The sequence below is a fragment of the Trifolium pratense genome, linkage group LG7 (genome assembly GCF_020283565.1).
Source record: "Trifolium pratense cultivar HEN17-A07 linkage group LG7, ARS_RC_1.1, whole genome shotgun sequence".
NCBI classification, from domain to species: Eukaryota; Viridiplantae; Streptophyta; class Magnoliopsida; order Fabales; family Fabaceae; genus Trifolium; species Trifolium pratense.
This window is the reverse complement of record NC_060065.1, coordinates 39969637-39993410: the sequence shown is the minus strand read 5'-3', so window position 1 is coordinate 39993410 and position 23774 is coordinate 39969637. Positions and strand designations below refer to the sequence as shown.

The following is a 23774-nucleotide window of genomic DNA, read 5'->3' as shown; positions in this document are numbered from 1 at the left end:
TTCTTTAAGGGACCAATCTGAAACCAAAAATGTCTTTAAAGAGACCATTTTACTAATTAGGCCAAAAATTAATAAATATTATTTATAACCTAATCAGAATCATTCACCTCAATAAATGTATATACCGGTACATATTCACGTAATATATAAATGAAAGAATTCACTTTATTTAATATATATTGTAAAACTTTTCAAAGATATAGTAATGGATAGAGAAAATAAATAGTAAAAATGGAGAGCATCCAAATTCCTCCATTTTCTACTCGTATGCTATTATACTGTTTATGGGTTTAAAGGTACGTTTGATTTACAAATACCGAACAAAACAATACAAGTGTTTTCGCATTTTTATAGTTTTACTAGTCCCACACCCGTGCGATGCACGGGTGTTATGCGGTATTTTATATTATAATGTTGAAAAATCATTCGTATAAATTGAAACAATATGTATTATGAAAATTATAATAATAACATCAACAACAACAAAATAATAATAATAATAATAATAAAAAAAAAAAATGATGTAAATATAAGATAGATATTAAAGATATGTTTATACATTTCAAAAAGATTACAATGGATCATATTGCATCTACCAAAATAAGTTGGTAATCCATAAATTGTTATGTCACTATGAAAACAGTTTGTGTTCATACTACTCATACATTGTGGTTAGATTAGTGGTTGCACAACTATCTAGGAATTATATATATAGATGTTTATATATTTAAAAAACTTATTTATACATGACATTTGAAGTTACTTTGGTATCTTCTTCATTAACATTGATTAACAATATCTTTAACTCATTTTTCAAAATAACTATGGAAATGACAATATATCATTGACCATGGAAAACAATCGATGTTGAAACATAAGTTTTTATTTATATTATAAAAAAATAAACCAACTTAACTCATACTCAAATATCGAATATGAAAAAGATCATACAGGGCATAACAACCATTAGTAAATTTTATTTTATCTATTTTTTTTTACTAACATTAGAAAGTAGTCCTGACAATCGACCAACTCCTTGTATTTACAAAGATTGGACAAAAGATTATTAGCAAAAACATTAACTTTTTTGAAAAAAAAAATAATAAAATACACAAAATAATAAAATGAACAAAAAAATTTAAAATAAATAATAACCCAAAACAACAACAACAACAATAATAATAATAATAATAATAATATTAATAATAATAATAATAATAATAATTACAAATAGTACCCCACATTAAATGGATGTAAGTGGATAATGTGGCTAAATGAAAAGTTTTAATTGGTTTGTGGATTAGGGTTTAGATAGACAATTCCACAACTATCTAGGATTTATATATATAGATTATGAAGCGAAAAAAAAAAAGTTATCTTATGTGAGAGACAAAAAATCTTATTTTTGTTTGGTCGCTTACTACGTATTTTGTTCAGTTTCATGACTAGTTTCTAAATCAAACAAAGTAATAAAAGTTGTTCGGTCCCCATTTTTTAGCGGATCAAACACACGCTTAATGTAACTAAATTATTTAATATTTATTTTTTCTCTTTTGTGTGTGCCCCTAAATGTATTTTTTTGGGTTGTGTCAAACTAACAACTGATCAATAAATAAATATTGTGATTTTAATTTGAAAAGTTGTTATTAAATTTGAAAAATAAATAAATGTTGTGCTTTTAATTTGGAAAGTTGTTATTAAGCTTGGGAAATAAATAAATTCATCAGTGACCGGTTTGGTTTTAGTCACAATATTTTAGTCTCTAAATCCGCGTCTAAAAAACTTTAGTGGCCGTTTTGGTTTTGCTCACAATATTTCAGTTTTCAGACTAGTCACTAAAAAAAAAATAGCAACCGATTTAGTTTTGGTCACAACATTTTAATTAATCTCCAAATTGGTCACTAAAAATCATATTCTAAAAGTTCATCAAATTACTCTCTAACAACACAAATATATCGACTAAAAAGTTCATCAAATTACTCTAACTTTTAAACCCGTGACACCTCTTCGATATATTTTATTCAATTCAATAAATAAATGGCAAGTCTCCATTAAATCTAAAAATACACCTTAGATTACATGTATGTGTGGGTGTAGATTGAAGATTTCAAGGGTTATATGCGTGAGTGTAGATTGGAGATTTGAAGGGTTATAGCGATTTTTTATTTTTTTTAAATAAGGGTTATAGTGAACTTAGTTAAGTTGATTAAGAAATTACATTATATATAGAGTTTGGGATTTTAGCCACTAAATTACTTTACTTATACATTTTAAAGGTGAAATTTTAGCCACTAAATTACTTTTAAAAACAAAACATTGAAGATTAGTAATAAAAAAATAGACTTAATTATACTTTTGGTCCACTAGTTTATTAAACTCACAAAAATAGTCCCCTTATTTTAAAATTAAACGTTTTTGTCCTCCCATTTTCACATTTGTTGCAATTTTGGTCCTAACTCGTTTTTGTTTTCCTTTTTTTGCCTTAAAAATGTCAACTTTTAATGCCTAAAAAGGTTGAATTTTGGTCTCAAATGTAATTTTTTATATTTAGATTAAATGTTAAAGACAATAAATCACTTTTTACTATGACGCTAAAAAACACAATTTTTAGATTAAAAATATGGGTTGAGAGCAAAATTGCAACAAATATGAAATAGAGGACCGAAAAGTTCAATTTTAAAATAGGGGACTATTTTCGTGAGTTTGATAAATTAGAGGGATCAAAAAAAGTGCAATTAAGCCTAAAAAATAAAAGAACTCTCATGAACCAAAGGTGAAATTTTAGCCATATGGACTACTTTAAAAAATAAAACATTGAAGATTTGTAACAAAAAATAAAGAACTCTCGGGGCCAAAAGTGAAATTTTAGCCACTATACTACTTAGAAAAACAAAACACTTACAATTTATAATATAAATAAAGAACTCTCATGACCAAAACTAATTTTACATGTTATCTTTTTTTATCGTCAAGTAGCCTAGTGGCTAAAAATTTCACCTTAAAGGTGAATAAGTGGAGTGTCTGAAATTCGAACTACGGCTCATGCACATATAGTATGACATCCCTACGAACTAAGCCGCCGAACTATTAGACCCAAAAAATTAAAAAAATTCAATATGAAAAAATAGCACAACTCCTGCATTTGATATACATTGATTTTGATCTAAGATACTTTTAATTCTAACATAAATTTGTCATCATTTAATTCACGAGAGTTATTCATAAAACTATATTTTCCACCGTTCATCACTATTACATCCCTTGGGATGTTTCCATACTCTCATGAAAGGATAAAAAAGAAGGAAAAAAAAAAATCATAATAGAGTGTCTGTATTAAAAAATAATGAACTCTCATGACCAAACATATTTTTATTTCATCTTTTTACTATATGTGATCAATTGAGTGAGTTAAAGATACATATGATACATCAATGTGTTTAAGAAACAATATTTATTATTTTACTAATAATTTTTATTGTGAAGGAAATTTCTGACAACATTGTACGTACTAAAACTATTTAATGGGTGTAAACGTTTATAAAAAGATCATACAATTTTCAATTTGTTACATGCTAAAAGGAAAAAGTATGACTAAACTTATATGTTGTGTTTATGTTATAATCCTCTTTCTTTCTGTATTACTTGCTGTTAGTGGTAAGACATTTTTTTTTTCTCGTATTTTTAAAATTTTATCTTTGAATTTTACATTTAAGCAACACTCATTTATTCTTGTTTTAAATTACAGCTGATTTTTGTGAGGAACACTATGATTGCATATATAAGGAGTGTTCTCATAGTTTTGCGAAGTGCATTTATAATAAGTGCCAATGCATGTAGTGAATCAGTTAAGTTTAAATTAGTGTTTTATGTTACTTCTAATTCTATAATAATTTTATTTTCACATCATAAAGATATTCATATGATTAACGATTTCTCATGCTCTTGAATATATTTCTTTGACAGACTCAAAAGCATATTAATTATATCATGCAAATGTGATGACGATAAATCAAGAGCATGGAAAGAATTCATATTTTAAATATATTAGAATGGACTTTACTTTTTATTTTAATGTGGTTGTAATAATTCTTAGTTTGTTTTTAATTTAGTTGATGTCATGTGAAAGTGAAAGAACATTGATTCATTATATTTAGTTTATTTTAGAAAAAGATATGTATGTCCAATATGAGACTATAATGGTGTCACTTATGACCTATTTAAATTTATGGTAAATTTTGCATTAAGTAATCATTTGTAATCTCATTTGAAACAATTTTTAAAGAAAATAAAATTGTTCTCTTGTGAGAATGATGAGTGAGTTAGGTTTTCTCCTCTATTTGGTTTTTGGATTGAAATCTTTATTGGACTTATAAATGACATTCCCATTATGACAAATCGTTAGTGGTTTATCAGCCACCCATAGTTGTGGTGTCTTTTTCTATCTTCTCAATATAATTCATTTTTTGTTTATTTCTTTTCTCCTTTTACTTGTTATTGTTACTTTGTTTGAAGAAATCACTGGATTATATAATTTTATAATATGGAATCAACTATTGTGATGTCCATATCATTTGATATTTATATCTTGTCACATCATGCTAATTCAATCTCAATCATTAATTTTTATTTTAACTTTTTTGTATTTTTTATGTTCTTGAGAATTTTAGTTTTTTTTTTTTCCATTCAAATTTGTGTGAAATCTTAAGTTGTTAATTAATTATAAGGGTTATAATATGCGTGAGAAAAATTAGTTTTCTCCCCAAATAAGGCAATTAACATTGCAACATTGTAAATGGCAACAGTTTTTTTCATCATATTTTGTAGCAATTTTTGTGCTCCGCAAAAATGGTTGGAGTATCTTGCAAATTTTGATGTCATAAATATTTTTTTTATTCTCACGTCTGATTAACATCGAGAGACTTTCAACACATAAGTTGAATAAATAGAGCAACAAAGGGTATGTTTGATGAAGACCTCTCCCTAGAATGATAGGTCCCACCATATCACCATTAACAATGACTAAATAATTCGTCTTAACACAAAGAATGATCTAACCTATCCACTTATGAGATGACCCTATATTTACCAAAACATATATAAGGTACTTCCAATTAATTATATAATAAAATTTGCTAAGATCCAGCTTAAGAGCCACAAGTTCGTATAATGTACAAGTTCAATAACTGCCAAAGGTGTTGCAGACCACTTGTAAAGGAAGTAAATAATTTTACTATTTTCCTTGTAGTTGCAGCAATATGGAAGTAATGAGTATTTAAATCATCATCCCTATACCGGAAAGTATTTTCTCTTTGCTTTCATAACATATCATCTTTAACGAAACTAGATGTCAATCGGTTTCTAAGTGAAACAAGAGTGGTCTGTTGCTCGTACGTATCTCCCGGTGTGATGGAGAAATCAAAGCTACGTAGTTTTTGGGTAGAAAATGCTTGTACGTTGGTTTTTTTTTAAAAGGTTTGTGTTTCAATGATCGCGAGAGAAAAAAATGTGAGTTTGATTAACTAAAAGGTAATGAATACGAAAAGTTGATTGCGATGATTTGAAAATGAGTTTGAGAACAATCAAGTTGTACAACTTGTGTCCTACTAACTTGAGGATTAAAAATATGTCACATCTAGTTAACCCTGTTAAAATGATTTGTTTTGATGAAAGCGAGTTTTATAACTATCAAGTTGTCACAACGTGTGTCCCAAAGACTTGATAAAAGATATGTGAAAGATACTCTAATATTCTAGATCTATTTTAATTCATACTTCTTATCAACTTGATCTATTATTGTTTTTGAATTTACAAATTTAAAACAAATCAACTGCATCTTACCCTCTTTGTTGTTCATTTATATGACCTGATACCCGAATAAACCGAAGATATAGACGATCAGAACTGAGTCAAGATTAAGTGGTTGCAATCTTTTATATTATAAGCTTGTATACACAAGCAAACCTTAAACCCTAATTTGTTTTCCCTGATTTCCCTCCATTTTATCTTGCAGTTTTTATTAAAAAATAATACAATTTTGTCTTGACAAGAATTCGAACCTGTAACCCTTCAGTGAAAGGCAATATTTTCAACCACTATGACAAGTATACCAATTGTGATTAAAATTATGTGCAATAATTGATAAGCACCATCAATTTTAAAAGTATATCATATCAAAATTATTGTTGACTATATTATTCATCACGAAATATTTTTATGTCTTTCCTGATCAAAGATTTTTTTTCTACCGGATCATAAATTTAGAGAATAATTATCATGTGATATTTGGAAAGTTATTATCACGTGTGATTTGGAAAGTTATTTTTTTTGCAATACAACCAAACAAAATCATAATCATGTCACTAATCACATTCATTATTTTGATTTTAACATTGCAGATTTAATATTAACCGATGATCAATTGATACAATATGCACTGACAGATATTGAGATGATGTTACGTAGTTGTGGGAAGAGTTTAAAATATTATCCTCCAATGCCTAGAGCAGCCACATCATTAGTTCATGATATACAAAATAGTTTAATACACAACAAATTGAATTATAACAGACAATCATTAGCTGAGAAACATGTTAGATTGATGTCAACTATGACTTCAGAGCAACGTAAAGTATATGACACAATCATGACAAGAGTAAACGAAAACAAACCTGATATGTTTTTTCTTTATGGTTATGGCGGTATAGGGGAGACATTTATCTTGAGGGCCATGTCAGCCGCATTACGCTCAAAAGATGAGATAGTTTTAACAGTTGCCTCAAGTGGGAACGCTGCATTGCTTATACCTGGCGGTAGAACAGCACATTCAAGATTTTATATTCATCTAAATGTTGACGAGTTTTCAACATGTACCATAGTTCCTAAAAGCCCTTTGGTGCTATTAATACAAGAGGCAAAGCTCATTATATGGGATGAAGCACCAATTATGCACAAACACTATTTCGAAGCTGTTGATCAAACTTTAAAAGATATTCTCAAATCTGTTGATGAAAAAAATAAACACATTCCCTTCGGTTGAAAAATTGTTGTTTTTGGCGGAGATTTTAGAAAAATTCTACATGTAATACCCAAAGGTACAAGGCCAGAAGTTGTTCATGCTAAATTCTTCGGTTCTTTGGAATTTTTGTGAAGTTTTAACATTGAGTAAAAACATTAGGCTTCTCGGTGGTGCTTCGAGAGTAGACGTTGAACAAAGAAGATTGTTTTTTGAATGAGTTTTGGGTTTTGGCGATGGAGAAATTAGAGATGAAAACGACGATGATTCAGAACTTGACATTCCATCAGATTTATTGATTCCAAATTCAGATGATCCTCTTGCCTCTATCGTTGAAAGCACCTATCCTCAACTTTTACAAAACATGAACGATATAACGTATTTCCAAAATAGAGCTATACTGGCTCCTAAAAATTTAATAGTCGACACAATAAATGATTATATGTTGGATTTCATTCCTGGTGAAGAAAAAACATATTTGAGTTATGATATTCCACTCACACAAAATGTAGACGGTCAAATAGTGGATGATGTTCATACTCCCGAATTTTTGAACACGATTTCTACGTCTGGACTTTCAAATCACAAGTTGAGACTTAAAGTTGGAGTTCGAGTTATGCTATTAAGGAATTTGAATAAAAAATTAGGATTATGCAATGGAACAAGACTTATTATTACGAGATTGAAAAAACATGTTTTTGAAGGAAAAATTATTTCATGAAGTAACATTGGTGATCAAGTTTGCATACCTAGATTTTCTCTGACACCATCTGACGTGAGAATTCATTTTAACTTTTAACGGAGACAATTTCCTATAATGATTTCTTTTAAGATGACTATTAATAAGAGTCAGGGATAATCTTTAAAGCATGTTGGGATATATCATATGTCGCCAGTGTTTTCACATGGTCAGTTTTATGTTGCAATTTCAAGAGTTACTTTTAGAAAAGGATTAAAAATATTGATCATCGATGATGACGGTGAAGATACAACTAAGACTTCGAATGTGGTATACAAGGAAGTCTTCCGTAATAAAACATAATTTTCTTTGTATGAATATTTATCCAAAATTATTGTTGAACTATCGTTTAATGTTACTAAATTTTTTTCATATTATATTATTTCAATTATCATATCGTAATTTATAATTACATATCTTACAGCTAATTAGACCCGTGCACCGCATGAGTTGATGTTATAGTTTTTAATGGTTTGGTGATTTTCGAGCCAAGTTGACTGAAACCAACCAAAACCAAGTGATGCTCAACCCTACTTTTCACATGTATTCATGTTTCAAAACTTTCATTATGTTATAAATAAATAATATAATGAATTAACTTGTGTATATTATAAACCCACTTGGGGTTGGTCGAGTGGTGTTGGCTTGGGCCCTTGGAGTATGCTCCTCTCAAGGTCTCAGGTTCGATTCCCACTGGTGCCAATTTCGGTGGGCTAAGTCCATACAGAGCAAAAAAAACTCTGGCTTTAAATGGGGCCCCCGCAAGTGGGCGGTGGGATTGGTCCCCTTGGATTAGTCGGTCCTAAGGTCGGATACCAAGTTTTTTTTTTAAAAAAAAAACTTGTGTATATTATAAATATAAAAAACCTGTATGAAAAAAATAAAAATGAAGAATGAATATGGAGTAATTAGTCAATTTAATCCCTAAACTATCACTCTCTCACCAACTTAGTCCCTAAACTATTAAAACCAACTAAAAGGTCCCTAAACTATATTCACATCCTTCAATTTAGTCCCTAAACTATTAAAACCAACTAAAAGGTCCCTAAACTATATTCACATCTTTCAATTTAGTCCCTCGGTTAACTTTTCCGTTAAGTGACTGTTAGTAGTCCCTAAACTATAAAAAATACTTCAATTTAGTCCCTAAACTATCTTAAAAAACAACAAAATAGTAACAACACTGCTAAATCATTACTGCTAAATCAAATTACTGCTAAAACAAATAGTCTCTAAACCATACTGTTAAATCAAATTCATTTTTAACATAATTCATTACTGCTAAATCATCCTTTGTCTCGTTCACTACCTAGTAACAACACAAATTCGTTAGTGCTAAACCAAATGAAACATTACTACTAAATCAACAAAAACCAAAAATCAAACTTAACCATAATTTAAACCATAAACCATAATTGTCCTCCAAAATAACCCTTTAAAAAACAACCATCCATTCAATTCCAACTTCTCAATAACCCACTTTCTATCAGCCTGACTATTCGTGAATGTTCCTGGACATGAGTGAGTTGTATTTTCAAAAGTCTTGATTTGAAAGCTATTTGTTATACTACTACACGAACAAAGTATCTCCCATTTGCAATGCTCAAACACACATTTTGCTCTTGCTCTTACCTTGTCATTCTTTATCCATTTGATTTGTCTTCCAATATGGATGGTATAGTCTTTCACAGCTTTTTTAAATTCAGCCAAAGTTGCAAACTCCATCTCTACAGCCAACCTAACTTCCCCAAATTGAGCTTCAGCATTGAATTGTGGATATATAACTCTCACTGATTCATTCTTTTCATCAGATGAACTAATAGACCCTCTAAGTTCTTCTAAGTGATAAGAGAACCTTCCTCCATCACTTGTATCATCATCACTTTCAGCCATCTAATATAATATAATGTATAGTATTAACAAGGAGCACAAATTGAGAAAACATTGAGGAGACAAAATAGGGACCACAATAGGACCACTATAGAGAGGCAATTGCATAAAAAAGAAACAAATTAGGACCACTATAATACTTAAACAAATTAGGACCACAAAGCAACATAAACAATAATATAGATGGTAATAATATAAGAGATACAAAAGCTTCAAAATAGCAGCAACATGAATAAGCCAAAAAGGAAGCAACAACAACATGGTTCACGCTAAAACAAATTTGGTTCAAGCTAAAACAACACGGTTCGTTGCACTAAAAAACACAAATTTCATTCCTGAAAATTAACAAGTGAGAATAAACCCTTACAAATTTATAAAAGTTAGAACGAAAAACAGTGAAAAACGTACCTTAAAACAACGACGACAACCGGAATTGGAGCGTATAGGTGGCGCTAGGGTTTTCAGATTGAGATGATTTGAGAGAGTTGATCGAGAAGAGAGATATAAGCGTAAAAGTAGCTTTTGGATTTTAGGGTTTTAAAGAACAGTTAACGGAAAAGATAACGGAGGACTAAATTGATGGATGGAAAATAGTTTAGGGACCTAATTGATGGATGAAAAATAGTTTAGGGACCTTTTAATTAGTTTTAATAGTTTAGGGACTGAGTTGGTGAGAGAGTGATAGTTTAAGGACTAAATTGACTGATTACTCAATAAATATGTTACAACTAAATAAAATAAATGCCATAAAAAAAACCTAAATAAAATAAAAGACCTCCGGTGTGTATATATATATATTTACTTTTTTTTTATTTTGTAGGCGAGGGATAAAAAACAATTTATTTAATATTTTTATTGTTGCTAATTACCAATTGGCCCCGGTCATAACCCGACCCATATATTGAGATTATTAGGGTTCCGCGTTTTAGCACTATAAATACCCAAACGAGGATTTTGTATTCTCAGATTCAGTTCTCTGCTGCGGAGGAAAATTGCCACTGTTTCTTGAGAGCGTAGCGTTTATCAATCATCCAACATGAGAGCCAAGGTAATTCATCTTTCTTCGATTGCTTCTCGTTTCATTGTTCTTGCAGATTAGATACAATTATGATATGGTTTAGGTTTAATGTTTAATCTGGAACTGGAAATGTTTTTTATTTTTATTTTTTCAATGTTAGATTTTCATCAGTGAAATTATTTGAATAATTGGTGTGTTTGTTGTAAATGGTACAAGCATGATTGTTGTCTAATTTTGTTTGTGCCAATTTGATGATTTTTGTACGCTTAAATATACTTTGTTTTATGTTTTATTTTTACAACCTAGGTTTTTAGAATCCAAAATGGATTAAAATTTTAGTAATTAATGATTTCATGCTGTTGATTTTGGTTTTGGAAATTGATCTTGTTCTTAATCAGAGTTGCATTGGTCTTGGTCAGAAATGTAGTGCAAATTATTTTAAAATTGATTTGTTAAGTTTGCCAGCAAGATGGTGGTGTAATTCTGTGATTTCTTAAGGAATCAAACTAAGGGTGTGTTTGTTTAAGCTTTAAAAAAATGATTTTGTTTTGAAAATATCTAGGATTCTTTTTTAGAGATTTTTAAGCTCCTCTTTCTGTTTGTTTACTATGATATTTTTTTTTTAAATGTGAAGCTACTAAGGTTCTTTAGTTTTAAAAAAATAGATTCTGGAGAAGCTATTTGGATTAACTTTTCATTTTGAGATTAAAAATGATTTTTTTACTAATAATTTTTAAAAAAAATCTATAACAAACACTATTAAAATGACTATAAAATTGTTTTGTTTTGTTTTTTTTTTTAAATGTAAAACAAACCGATCATGTCATTTATTAAGGAATTTTGTGATCTATAACAAACACTACTAAGTTCATCTCTGATAATAACTAGTAAGGAATTTTGGGATTTATTAAGGAATGAAATTAGGTCCATCTCTGAATAATATAATATTTACTTGTTTTAATGTAATCAAGTTGAAACATCCTTGAATGATACTATGATTTGGTTGAACCTTATGTCATGTACTTTGACGACATCATGCTGTCACAACCCTGTAGAGCCTGATTTATGCAGTGCTGTGGATAGAATATGAATGATGATTTATTTTTGTTTGAGTTAGCATTGCTTGGCTTTTAAGTAAGGGTAGTGGCATAGAAGATAATGCAGAAAAATGTAACTTTCTTGATAGTCATTCTTAGTGTAGTAAGTTTGTGTGCATAAACTATGAACATTGCTTCATCAAGAGTATCGTGTTTAGCAAATGATGTTATATATTCTTTTCCATTGTGGTTGTGTTGAGTTTTTGTTTTTCATGTTAGTCTAACTCAATGATGTTATGTATCAGTGGAAGAAGAAGCGCATGAGGAGGTTGAAGAGGAAGCGCCGAAAGATGAGACAGAGATCTAAGTAGGTGCATGGGCAGGAGACTAGCTTTCCATCTTGCTTGATGGCTTCATGACATTTTAGCCAGTTCTGGTGTAATGATCTCGAGGTTTGATTGAGAGGGGAAGTTTCTATCGAGACATAGTTTAGCTGTGTTGGTCTAAGACAATCTTTTTTGAGTGTTTTGTAGTATCAGTGCATGTACTGGTTTGGTATACTTACTGATATTTATATTTATGTCTTATATATAAGCATTTTAAGACTTGCATGAAAATGTTATCCTTCTATTTATGCTTCAGTTTGCCCTTTACCCTTGATCATTAGGCATATCAAATATCAAATCATGTTTTATGACATCCTATATAATATGATATGCCTTCACTGTGTTTGCTTAAAACATGACTTTTCTTTCTCACTTTTGTGATTAAATTGATGAAAGTCATGTGGATGAGGGGTATAACTTGGTAGTTGTGAGACCATTTTTATGTGATTTTGGTTACATATAGGAAATTATGTGCTCAAGCTTTGCCTCCCTCTTCCTATGGAAAAAGTAAAGCCCTGATGAGCATTTTTTGCACCTTGTCCACTTTGGTGATAATACAACCAACTCTAGTAGATGTAGGATTTGCAACAGGCGTAGGTGTTCCTTGTCTCTTTTTTATACTTTCAAACTAAAGAAAATGATAGTCACAAATATTTTTCTTTCATCTTATGAAAAAAATACTTTCAAAATCGGTGAAATTGACATTTAGACCAACCATTCTTTGTCAACTCTTCTAAATAGTTTTAACTTTGGTAATGTTCCAAAATTCTTGGTTGATAGAGAATCAAAGTAGATTTAGCAATGAATCACGGAATATGGTTTGTGAGATCATTTTTATGTGAATTTTGAAATATATATGAAAGAATGAATTATGTGCTCACACTTTGCCACGCCATCCTCTTCGTGTCGAGGGACAGTTTTGCACCTTGTCCCGTTGTTGTGATACAATTAACTCTAGTAGATGCGGGATTTGAAACAGGCTTAGGGTTCCCCATCTCTTGATAATACTTTCAATCTAAAGAAAATGTTAGTCATAAGTATTTCCTCTAACCCTATGCAAACAATACCCGCTCTTAATCCTGATATGGTGTAAGCTTTTTTTTCTTATATATATGTAGCTCTTAAGGATATGCAAGGTTGTTGGGGTGATATAAGCATGTGGTTTTTTGTTTTTTTTTCATCAAGGCATGAGAAAAATTTAATAGGAGGCTAATTTCAAAACATTTATTTATAATTGACACTTGGACCAAACATTCTTTGGTAACCCTTAAAAATGTTTTTTTTAACAAAATTTTCTAAAATATCTATAACAAACACTATTAAAATAATAAAATATTTTTTCTTTAATAAAATCTAAAACAAACGCATTCTGATTGAATTGAATTTTATTAGCTTTTCATAAATAAGAAAAGCTAATTTTTTTTTTTTTTTTTTTACTAAAACCAATGGGTTAGTTAACCCTTACTTTCCTGTTCAAAGCCAAACAAGCACTCTTGCGAGCAATGACCCTTCCATCTAAGCCATGAACTGAAAAATTTGGAGGACAAACTTTGTTGATTGTTCACAACTTCACATCTTTAGGACAACTAGTTGCTTTACACTCCCTAGAACCACCTTGTGGCATTACCGAAACTGGTAGGTTAAAACCATCAACAAGACTAACATCACAGAAATCTTGTCCATTGTTTGATGCAAGAGTGAATTCAATTAATGCAACAGTGACTAACATCATAGAAACCATCAATAAGACTGAGTTTTTTTCAAATAAAAGGAGGACTTGCTCTTATTGCTCTATCGCCTTTCATGTAGCAGGATACATGTGAATTTTATACTTTTCACAAGACATTGGGATCCATCATCACCATGTAGCTAAGAAAATCTAAATGAGTCAGATCCATTGGACAGCTATGTTGGCAGATATATGGATTCACAAAAATCAGTGACTCGATGTCAAGATCCTGCTCCTGTGCCCGATTTCTGCTGTGCATAATAATCACTCAATATGTCTCTCTTTTGTGAAAGTCCAAAAAAGGGATTTAAAAAGCTAACTTGCTAAGTAGTACTTCTGTTTACAATTTAGTAGCATTTTAAGTCACATTAAGGTCTAACTTATCAAATTAGCTATGTATTAAGTGCTTAAGATATTTCCAAAGCACTTCTGAGAAAATAAAAGTAAGGGTTAATAACATGCCAGATTTGAGCATTGTAATTGCCTTAAATGATATATATTTGAACAGGAAAGTGTAATAATATGCTAATAGCAGATGAGATAAGAAATTTTTATTCCAAGAAGCAAATAAACCAATGACAAAATTATGTTAAGAATCCTCAATTAACAAAGGCTGTGTTAAATTTAAAGCATAAGAAAAAGCACGGTCAGCATAAAATTCTCTGCATTGAAACTTTCATACTTTCATAACTCATCTCTAAATTATAAATTCAACAAAAATTTCAGCATTCAAGAACTTAGTTTCACTAACAAATAAACAATATATAAGAAGTTCAAGTACGGAAGCTGAGAAAACTACTTTCATATCTGAAAGAGGTAAAATCCCTACTTTGATTGTGTATATTTCTCTACCCTGTTAACTCCTTGAGGTCGTATAACATAGAAAGTCTTTCGACAGTACTTTGACTCAGAACCCCTTTCGAATACAACTCTTTCAACAGGTTAGCTGCTAAATCCATTTCTTCTTCAAAACAAAGCCCTTCAACAAGAATGGTATAGGTTATCTCATTTGGCATGCATCTTTTCTTGACCATCATCTGAAATATCTCTATTGAAAGGTCTACTTGTTGAGATTTGCTAAATCCAAGTATAAGTGTATTGTAGTTATCAACATCAGGAACATAGTGATGTTCTACCAAAATCCCGAATATCTCGAGAGCCTCATCAAGCATTCCTTCTCTACACAATCCTCTTATCAAAGACGAGTAAGTATAGGAATCTGGTGTAAATCCATGCATTGTCATTTGATATAATAACTGAAAAGCTGGATAAGTTTGGCTTTGCCTACACAACAATGTAATCACTTTGTTGTAGAAATCATTAATAGGGTAGTTTAGTTTTTTACCCAATTTTTCAAATATTAAGAAAGCCTCCTTCACCTTCCCTTGCTCACAAAGCAAGGCAATAGCACAGTACGTTACTCCGGTATGACGAATGCGCCGATTAGTCATTTCGTCTAGACACTGAACTACAAGACCCACCTTCCCTTCCTTGCAGAGACTGGCAATAATCGGATTATAGCTATAAGCACTCAACTTGAATCCACTTCCTGTCATTTCATCTAAAACTTTGAAAGCTTGTTCAATTCTTCCTTCGATAGAAAGAAAAGTGATTAATATATTGTAAGTAATGTCAGAAGGAGCCTGACCCTCTTTATCCATCACTGCTAAAAGCTCGTACGCTTCCTCCCATCGCCCTTCAGAGCATAAACTCCTTAGCAAAATGTTATGACTCACAACTGAAGGTTTAAACCCTTTTTCCGGCAATTCTTTAAAAAGCTTAATAGCTTCTTCGGTTCTACCTTCCTTACACAACCCCGTCAACAACACATTGTAGCTAAACAAATCAGGCTTACCACCCTTCGCAATTATATCATCTAGCAGATTCATTGCTTCATCTACTCCCCTTTCCTTGTAAGCAACTTCGAGGAAGATAGAATATGTAACTTCATTCGGTACAAGACCCTTCTTTATCAACCTATCTAAAATCTGCATACACTGATTCAATTTCCCGTGCCTACAAAGCCCTTTAACCAAAGTGTTATAGGTAGCAGTATTAGTTGGATAACCATTCCCTTCCATTTTTTCAACCAATTGGATTGCATACCCAACATTACCTCTCCTACACAAATAATTAATAAAAAATGTATATGAAGCAGGATCAGGTCTAGTACCTGAACTTACCATAATCTCCATAACCCTAATAGCTTTTTTAGCTTTACCAGACTTGCAAAGATCATACAAAAGATGAGTTGCTTGAGTCACCTCAGGCTTATGACCCTTACCAACCATGTGTTCTAAATGAAGAAATGCTTCATTCAGTTTATTTCCTTTTCCCTTTAGGTCATTCTTCCCAGCTTTCCAATTGGGCAGGTTAAAAACTGAATCTTTTGAAGGAATAGTGTTGTGGGTCGAAACCAAATCTCTAGAAAAACAATTTTTCTTGAAATGGAAAGTGTGAAGATTTGGAAAACTGGTATATAAGAAACTGTAACCATTTATCGTTGACTTTGCATGTAAATTTGAAGTTGGAGAAACTGAATTTAGTAGTGTAGCCATGGTTTAAGGATTATGTAATGTAATGATGCTAAAGTTACAATACATTAATCATTTCATGTACTACTTGATAATGATGAATTGAGTGAGAATATAGAGAGAGAATGAAAGAGAGATATACCAGTGAGGAAATTTTCTAACGAACATCAGAGACAAAGATTCTGTGTTGCGAAATGAATTCTGCCAACGTTTTTATTTTATGGTTTATTTTATCCTAACATCTCATAATGTTGTAATGAAACATGTTGATTGATTTGTGAAGGCGATTCCGGATGACAATCTCCTTTTCCATTCATAAGCAATTGACATGTGGCAAAATAAAAATGAACGGCTCCGATTTAACAATAATTAATAGTAAAATAGTAGAAGGAACTTCTTAATATTGTTGGGCTATCTATGATTTTTTCACCACAAAAAAAAAAAAAACTCCAATTTTTCTTTTTTTACTCGTTAATTAATTATGAGCGGTTCAATATAATGAAAAATGTCAATTAGATCACGGATGTCAATTTCATCCGAAAATGAGGAGAATAGATCCTTTCGATTAATTTTTCTTATCTCTTATAATATAAGCTTAGATACACAAGCAATGAAATCCTAAACCTAATTTTTTTTCCCTCAGCAGGATTCGAACTCATGACGCTTTAGTTACACTTTATATTACATTTATCACTAAGTCATATCAATTAATTTAATATATTTTATAAACAACACATAATCAATATAAGTTAAATGTACAATTGCAAACCCAAAACCTCGTTTTATTTGTTACTTCTCCCTTTTTCTTTTCTTTCTTTCTTTTATCCTCAAACTCCCACGTTTTTGTTATTCATGTTATTTACAAATTCAATTTTTTGTATGTAACCAAAATTCAAATGACATCACTTTATTTGTTACTTCTCGCACGTTATTTTTTTTTTATCTATAAATCCAACTTTTTGCATGTAGCTAGATTCAATTTTCTTTTATACAAATTCAATTTTTTTATTAAATGAGAATCAATTATTAAAAACACATCAATATATATATATATATATATATATATATATATATATATATATATATATATATATATATTTATTGTCTTATATCATCTATCTTTCATCTATATATGCCTGATCAAAATATCGAAACTCAACTTGCGATACGTTGTTTAAAAGGTTGTTATTGCTTTATTATCTCTTTTATATGTTCTAACTAATCATTTTCGCCACGTTTTATATTTATTGACATTTTTATTGTATTTATTAAACAAATTGACTTATGATGAGTTGAATTATGACAAACAATCTCTAAAAAATTAGCATCATAAATTGATGTCGACAATGACTGTTGAACAAAGAAGTATATACGAGAAAATTATGAAAAGGGTTGAGGAAAAAAGACCGGGTCTTTTTTTTTCTTTATGGATAGGAGGAACTGAAAAAACATACATTTAGAGAGCTATGTCTGCAGCATTAGGATCAAAGGGCGAGATTGTTCTAACTGTAGCGTTAAGTGGGATAGCTGCTTTGCTAATTCCTGAAGGTAGAACTGCACACTCAAGGTTTACAATCCCTATAAATGGACTGCTCAGATTTAATAATAATTAATAGTAAAAATAGTAGTAGTTAGTAGATTGAATTTCTTATTGTTGGGCTATCTATAATTTTTTCACAAAAAAAAAACTCTGATTTTTTTTTAAGCAAATATACTTATAGCATCGTTAATTAATTAAGTGGTGTTCAAAATAATGAGAAATGTCAATTAAGATTTGGCTAGGGATGTCGATTTCATCTGAAAATAGGGATCTTTACGGGAATTGTCTCGTTCGAGGATTTGAAATGGAGAATTTTTTCCCGTGAGGATGGGGATAGAGGAGAAAGTCCCCCGAGAGAGGTTTCAGAATAGGGATGAATTTTTCTCCCTAGAAATAGGCTTTTAAACAGGCTAACATACCACATTAGGCTTTCAAAATGTCAGACTTATGTCTAAAAGATTAGCCTATGATAGGCCACAGGTTAGGCTCATGCCTTCTATTTTTGACAGGCTAGGCTCAAGCCTGGCAAAACCTAACTCGGCCTAACCTATTCTCACCTCTATGCCCCGCATAGACTTCGTCCCTGAAAACTTTATTAAAATTATATTTATAAATGTGTATTTAATTAAGTACTTTATAAATTATTTTTAATTATATTTTCACACAATATGTGTATACATTTGTTTATATATAATGTTTATTAATGTCACAAGACTCACAATAATATTTTCTGTAAAAAAAAAATCACAATAATGTTTATTGATAATTAAACTTTACTATTTTTTTTCAACTAGTTTGATTGAAAATAATATAAATTTGATACTTTTTTTAATGTTGCTAGAGCTCCGCGGGAACTGGCCCTCCTCTCCAATCACTAATTAAATAAAAAACCAATCAAAGCGCGCTTAAGGTAACGCTGGCTGTTAGCTATCGATTCGGTAATAGGAAAAGCAAGACCTTTCTGAGTAACTTTCTCTCTCATAGCAAAGAAAGAAGTAAAACAATGCTTGTCAAACGTTAAACGTTAGAGAAGGAAAGGAGCTGGCCTGTATAGGACATCAGTAGCTTCAACTAAAGAATCAGTCGAAACAGACACTTGAGCTAAATCTGCAACTGTCTTGAATCGAGGATTTATTTCCTTCCCTCCCTCCAACTCTCTAGTTCCTTTGCCTTTGGCTCTCTTTTAAGGTATTCCACTGGTGTCTATTCACTCATCTCTTAAAAAGTATAACTCGGGGAAGGAAATAATAAATTTAAGAAGAAGCCTAGAATAGGATCCTATCCGCTCATGGAAGCTAGTCACACAGCTCTAAAACCAAGAACTCCAGAAAGAATGAATAGGGATCTGCGGGGATAAGAATGGACGAAGAATACTCCTCGAAGGAGGAATTGAGACGGGGATGAGGAACATTTTAGATGGTGGGGCAACAAGTGGTAAAGTATACATTGACCATCTAGTTAAATTATAGACAACCTCATTTGTCTATCGCTGAATAAATTTAACACTAGTTATATTATAAAAAATAGAAAAAAGTTGTCTACAATGTCAACTAATATCTCTAAGCTAAGTAACACCACATTTGTTGGAATGAAAACTATCTACCACAACTTTCGAGTCAAGTTTAAAATCAACAGGCCCTAAATTAAATTCATGCACCTAATTGAGAGCTGAAAGTAGGCCAAGAGATTCGTCAATCCGCCCATCACATAAAAGTGAGAATTGCTCATATTTTGCCAATACATAAATTAAGCATCGTCCTCATCTCTAAAACATATATACCTGTTGTGACAATTTTGATGTGAGTTAAGTCTCATATTGCTTAGAAAGATGAAGATTGAGTATTTTATAAATGAGAAGACCCATAAACCTAATGCCTTAAAGTTTTAAGTAAATAATGTGGTGTTCAACTCACTTGTATAGTTGCTCTTAAGCCCATGTGGAAGATCTATGTGTGGCCTCCTCATGACCCAACAATTGTATCAGAGCCGATGGTTCAATCGGCTCTACGGCGGTGCATGTGGCGTATCTCGTTGACTGTAGCGATAACGGCGGTGCAAGTGTGAATGAATAAAAAAGAAAGCTTCCGCTTGAGGGGGAACAATATTGAATTGAATGACTCACACTTGAGAGGGAGATAGTTGTGGCAAGAGTGAGGTGGGTTAAGTCCCACGTTTAGAAAATGTGGAAGTTGAGTACTTTATAAGTGAGATGACCCATAAACTTAATGCCTTAATTTTTTGGGTGAAAGTGTGATTTTTAACTCACTTGTATGATTACTCTTAAGTTCATTGTAAATTATCCATCTGACTTACACATGATGAAAACGCAACATCAATATTGCATTTTATCCACCCCTCAACGGTTTCTTCCATCTATTAACTTGTGTAACATGTTGGTTGAAGCACATCAATCATTTTAGATATGATTGTTTCTTTGCTTATAAGCTCCAAATGATGCAGGCCAAAAGAAAAGAACCACTTGCATTAAGCTGCTGGGTTATCTATGTTTGACTAGTTTATGTTTGTTGGTTTATCCATACATAACAGCATAAGTCGTTTATGTTTGCTGTCATTTACTTGTCTTGGGTTTGAACTTTGAAGAACAACATTCTTAGAATAGTGGCGAATGTATGTAGAGTAGTATGAAGGTACTGCACAAAGTTTTCATAATTTTTTGAGTAGTATATATGTCACATTGAGTAGTATAGATTTTACCATGAAGAAGCATATGCCTAATGCCCTCACACCCTTCATAAAACCTTTCTATCTTGATTTGGCCAATCATACAAGTTGAGCTCTACATGTTGCTTCCCAATATAAAAATAGCTTATTCAAATAAAAATAAATTGTCAATTTAATCTCTAAACTATCATTTTTTTTTAAAAAAATTTAGTCCCTAAATTATTGTATACAGAGTAAGTATAATAAATTGACTCTTTGAGCTTGGTAGGGACATCGCACTATATGTGCAGGAGCCCGGGTTCGAACCTGGGACACTCCATTTATTCACCTTTAAGGTGGATTTTCTAGCCACTAGGTTAATTGACAAAAAAAACATTTGTCTCTAAAAAGCTATAACTTGCTGAGTAGTACTTCTGTTTACAATTCAGTAGCATTTTAAGTCACATTGAGGTCTAACTTATCAAGTTAGCTATGTATGCATTAAGTGTATTTCCAAAGCACTTCTAAGAAAATAAAAGGTAAGGGTTAATAACATGCCAGATTTGAGTATTTGTAGTTGCGTTAAATGATACTATATTAGAACAGGGGAGTGTAATAATATGCTAATAGCAGATAAGAAATTTGAGTTCCAAGAAGCAAATAAACCAATGGCAAAATGTACGTATATTACAAAATCCTCAATTAATAAAAGCTGTGTTAAATTTAAAGCATGAGAGAGAGCACAGTCAGCATCAAAATCTCAGGCTCTCAGAATTGAAACTTTCGTTGTTCATCTCTAAATTTCAAATTCAACAAAAATTTCAAGCATTCAGGAACTAGTTTCACTGGAAAATCAACAATCTTGAAAACATCCATGTACTCAAGCCGAGAAAGGTACTTTCATAACTGAGGAGGTAAAATCCCAAATAACATTCTTTTGTTATATATAATTTGATTGTATATATCTCTCTACGCGATTAACTCCTTGAGGTCGTATTGCATATAAAGTCTTTCGACAGTACTTTCACTCAGAACCCCTTTCAAATACAACTCTTTCAACAGGTTAGCTGCTAAATCCATTTCTTCTTCATAACAAAGCCCTTCAACAAGAATGGTATAGGTTATCTCATTAGGCATGCATCCTTTGTTGACCATCATCTGAAATATCTCTATTGACAAGCCTATTCGTTGAGATTTGCAAAATCCAAGTATAAGTGTATTGTAGTTATCAACATCAGGAACATAGTGATGTTCTTCCAAAATCCCAAATAACTCGAGAGCCTCGTCAAACATTCCTTCCCTACACATTCCTCTTATGAAAAACGAGTAAGTATAGGAATCAGGTGTAAATCCATGCATTGTCATTTCATATAATAACTGAAAAGCTGGATAAGTATTCCCTCTCCAACACAAGAGTGCAATCACGTTTTTGTAGAAATCCTTAATAGGGCTGTTTTGTTTTTTACCCAATCTTTCAAATATTAAGAAAGCCTCCTTCACCATCCCTTGCTCACAAAGCAAGGCAATAGCATTGTACGTTCCTCCATTAAGATGCAAATGCTGATTAATCATTTTGTCTAGACATTGAACTACAAGATCCACCTTCCTTTCCTTGCAGAGACGGGCAATAATCGAATTATAGCTAATAACACTCGCCTTCAATCCACTTCTTGTCATTTCATCTAAAACTTTGAAAGCTTGTTCAATTCTTCCATCAACAGAAAGAGAAATGATAAATATGTTGTAAGTATCTACAGAAGGAGCTTGACCCAGTCTATCCATCTGTGCTAAAAGCTCGTACGCTTCCTCCCATCTCCCTTCATAGCACAAACTCCTTAGCAAAATGTTATGACTCACAACTGAAGGTCTAAACCCTTTTTCTGGCAATTCTTTAAAAAGCATAATAGCTTCTTCGGTTCTACTTTCCTTACACAACCCTTTCAACAACACATTGTAGCTAACCAATTTAGGTTTGCCACCCATCGCAATTATATCATCTAGCAGATTCATTGCTTCATCTACTCCCCTTTCCTTGTACGCAGCTTTAAGCAAGATAGAATATGTAACTTCATTCGGAACAGGACCCTTCTTTATCAACCTATCTAAAATCTGCATACACTGATTCAATTTCCCGTGCCTATAAAGCCCTATAAGCAAAGTGCCATATGTAGCAGTATAAGTTGGAAAACCATTGTCTTCCATTTTTTCAACCAATTGCATTGCATACCCAACATTACCTCTCCTACACAAATAATTAATCAAAAATGTATATGAAGCAGCATCAGGTCTAGTGCCTGAACTTACCATAATCTCCATAACCCTAACAGCTTTTTTAGCTTTACCAGACTTACAAAGATCATACAAAAGCTGAGTTGCTTGAGTAACCTCAGGTTTATGACCCTTACCAACCATGTGCTCTAAATGAAGAAATACTCCATTCAGTTTATTTCCTTTGCTCTTTAGGTCATTCTTCCCAGATTTCCAATTGGGCAGGTTAAAAACTGAATCTTTTGAAGGAATAGTGACATGGGTCGAAACCAAATCTCTAGAAAAACTTAATCTTTTGAGGGAAGTGTGACTGTGAAGATTTGGAACATGGGTATACAAGAAACTGCAACTGTTTCTTGTTGACTTTGAATGTAAAATTGAAGTTGGAGAAACTGAATTCAGTAGTGTGGCCATGGTTTAAGGATTATGTAATGTAATGATGCTAAAGTTACAATACATAAATCAACATTATTGAATTGTTCTACTTGGCAATTTTACAAACACTTAGAGTGCGCTTTAACTATGATGATGAAGCTAAAGATTGGTACTACTTGACAATGATGAATTGAGTGAGAATATAGAGAGAATGAAAGAGAGATACCAGTGAGGAAATTGTCCAATGAACATGGGAGACACAGATTCTGTGTTGCGAGACGAATTTAGCAGCGTCTGCCACGTTTTTAAGGTTATCCTAACTTGTCATCATGTTGAAATGAAACTGTGAATTTGTGGATTGAAGGCGCGATTCAAATCACTTATATATTATATTTATTTATATTTTCACATGATATATGTATAAATTTTTTTTTTTTTGAAGGAGTATAAATTTTGTTTATGTCTCTATCAATTATCAAAAGCCCAAAATATATATTTTTTGTTTATGATTAAGCTTTAATATTTTGAACAATAAAATTGATTAAAAATAATTGAATTTTTACATTTACTTTAATAATGTCAATA

At 31.5% G+C, this 23774-nt stretch overlaps 2 protein-coding genes and 2 long non-coding RNA genes across 4 annotated transcripts; 2 read left to right on the top strand and 2 right to left on the bottom strand.

Annotated features, from left to right (window-relative positions):
- The first annotated feature begins 3519 nt into the window (after positions 1-3519).
- LOC123899133 lies at positions 3520-4248 on the top strand. Its single transcript, XR_006805516.1, has 3 exons — positions 3520-3654; positions 3746-3844; positions 3964-4248. It is a non-coding gene; the product is annotated as an uncharacterized LOC123899133 (long non-coding RNA).
- Positions 4249-10523: 6275 nt separating this feature from the next.
- Positions 10524-12337, top strand: LOC123897702. The gene is made up of 2 exons (XR_006805116.1): positions 10524-10689; positions 12002-12337. It is a non-coding gene; the product is annotated as an uncharacterized LOC123897702 (long non-coding RNA).
- A 2137-nt stretch (positions 12338-14474) lies between these two features.
- On the bottom strand, positions 14475-16616 carry LOC123899190 (pentatricopeptide repeat-containing protein At1g79080, chloroplastic-like). Its single transcript, XM_045950263.1, has one exon. It carries the CDS (start codon positions 16367-16369, stop codon positions 14660-14662), a length of 1710 nt encoding a protein of 569 aa, XP_045806219.1. The 5' UTR covers positions 16370-16616; the 3' UTR covers positions 14475-14659.
- Positions 16617-21187: 4571 nt separating this feature from the next.
- LOC123898797 (pentatricopeptide repeat-containing protein At1g79080, chloroplastic-like) lies at positions 21188-23567 on the bottom strand. The gene has a single exon (XM_045949813.1). The coding sequence runs from the start codon at positions 23226-23228 to the stop codon at positions 21516-21518; it is 1713 nt and encodes a 570-aa protein (XP_045805769.1). The 5' UTR covers positions 23229-23567; the 3' UTR covers positions 21188-21515.
- Between the last annotated feature and the right edge of the window lie 207 nt (positions 23568-23774).

Coding starts and splice junctions, on each gene's coding strand:
- LOC123898797 (XM_045949813.1), bottom strand. CDS start 23,228: ATGGCCACACTACTGAATTCAGTTTCTCCAACTTCAATTTTACATTCA.
- LOC123899190 (XM_045950263.1), bottom strand. CDS start 16,369: ATGGCTACACTACTAAATTCAGTTTCTCCAACTTCAAATTTACATGCA.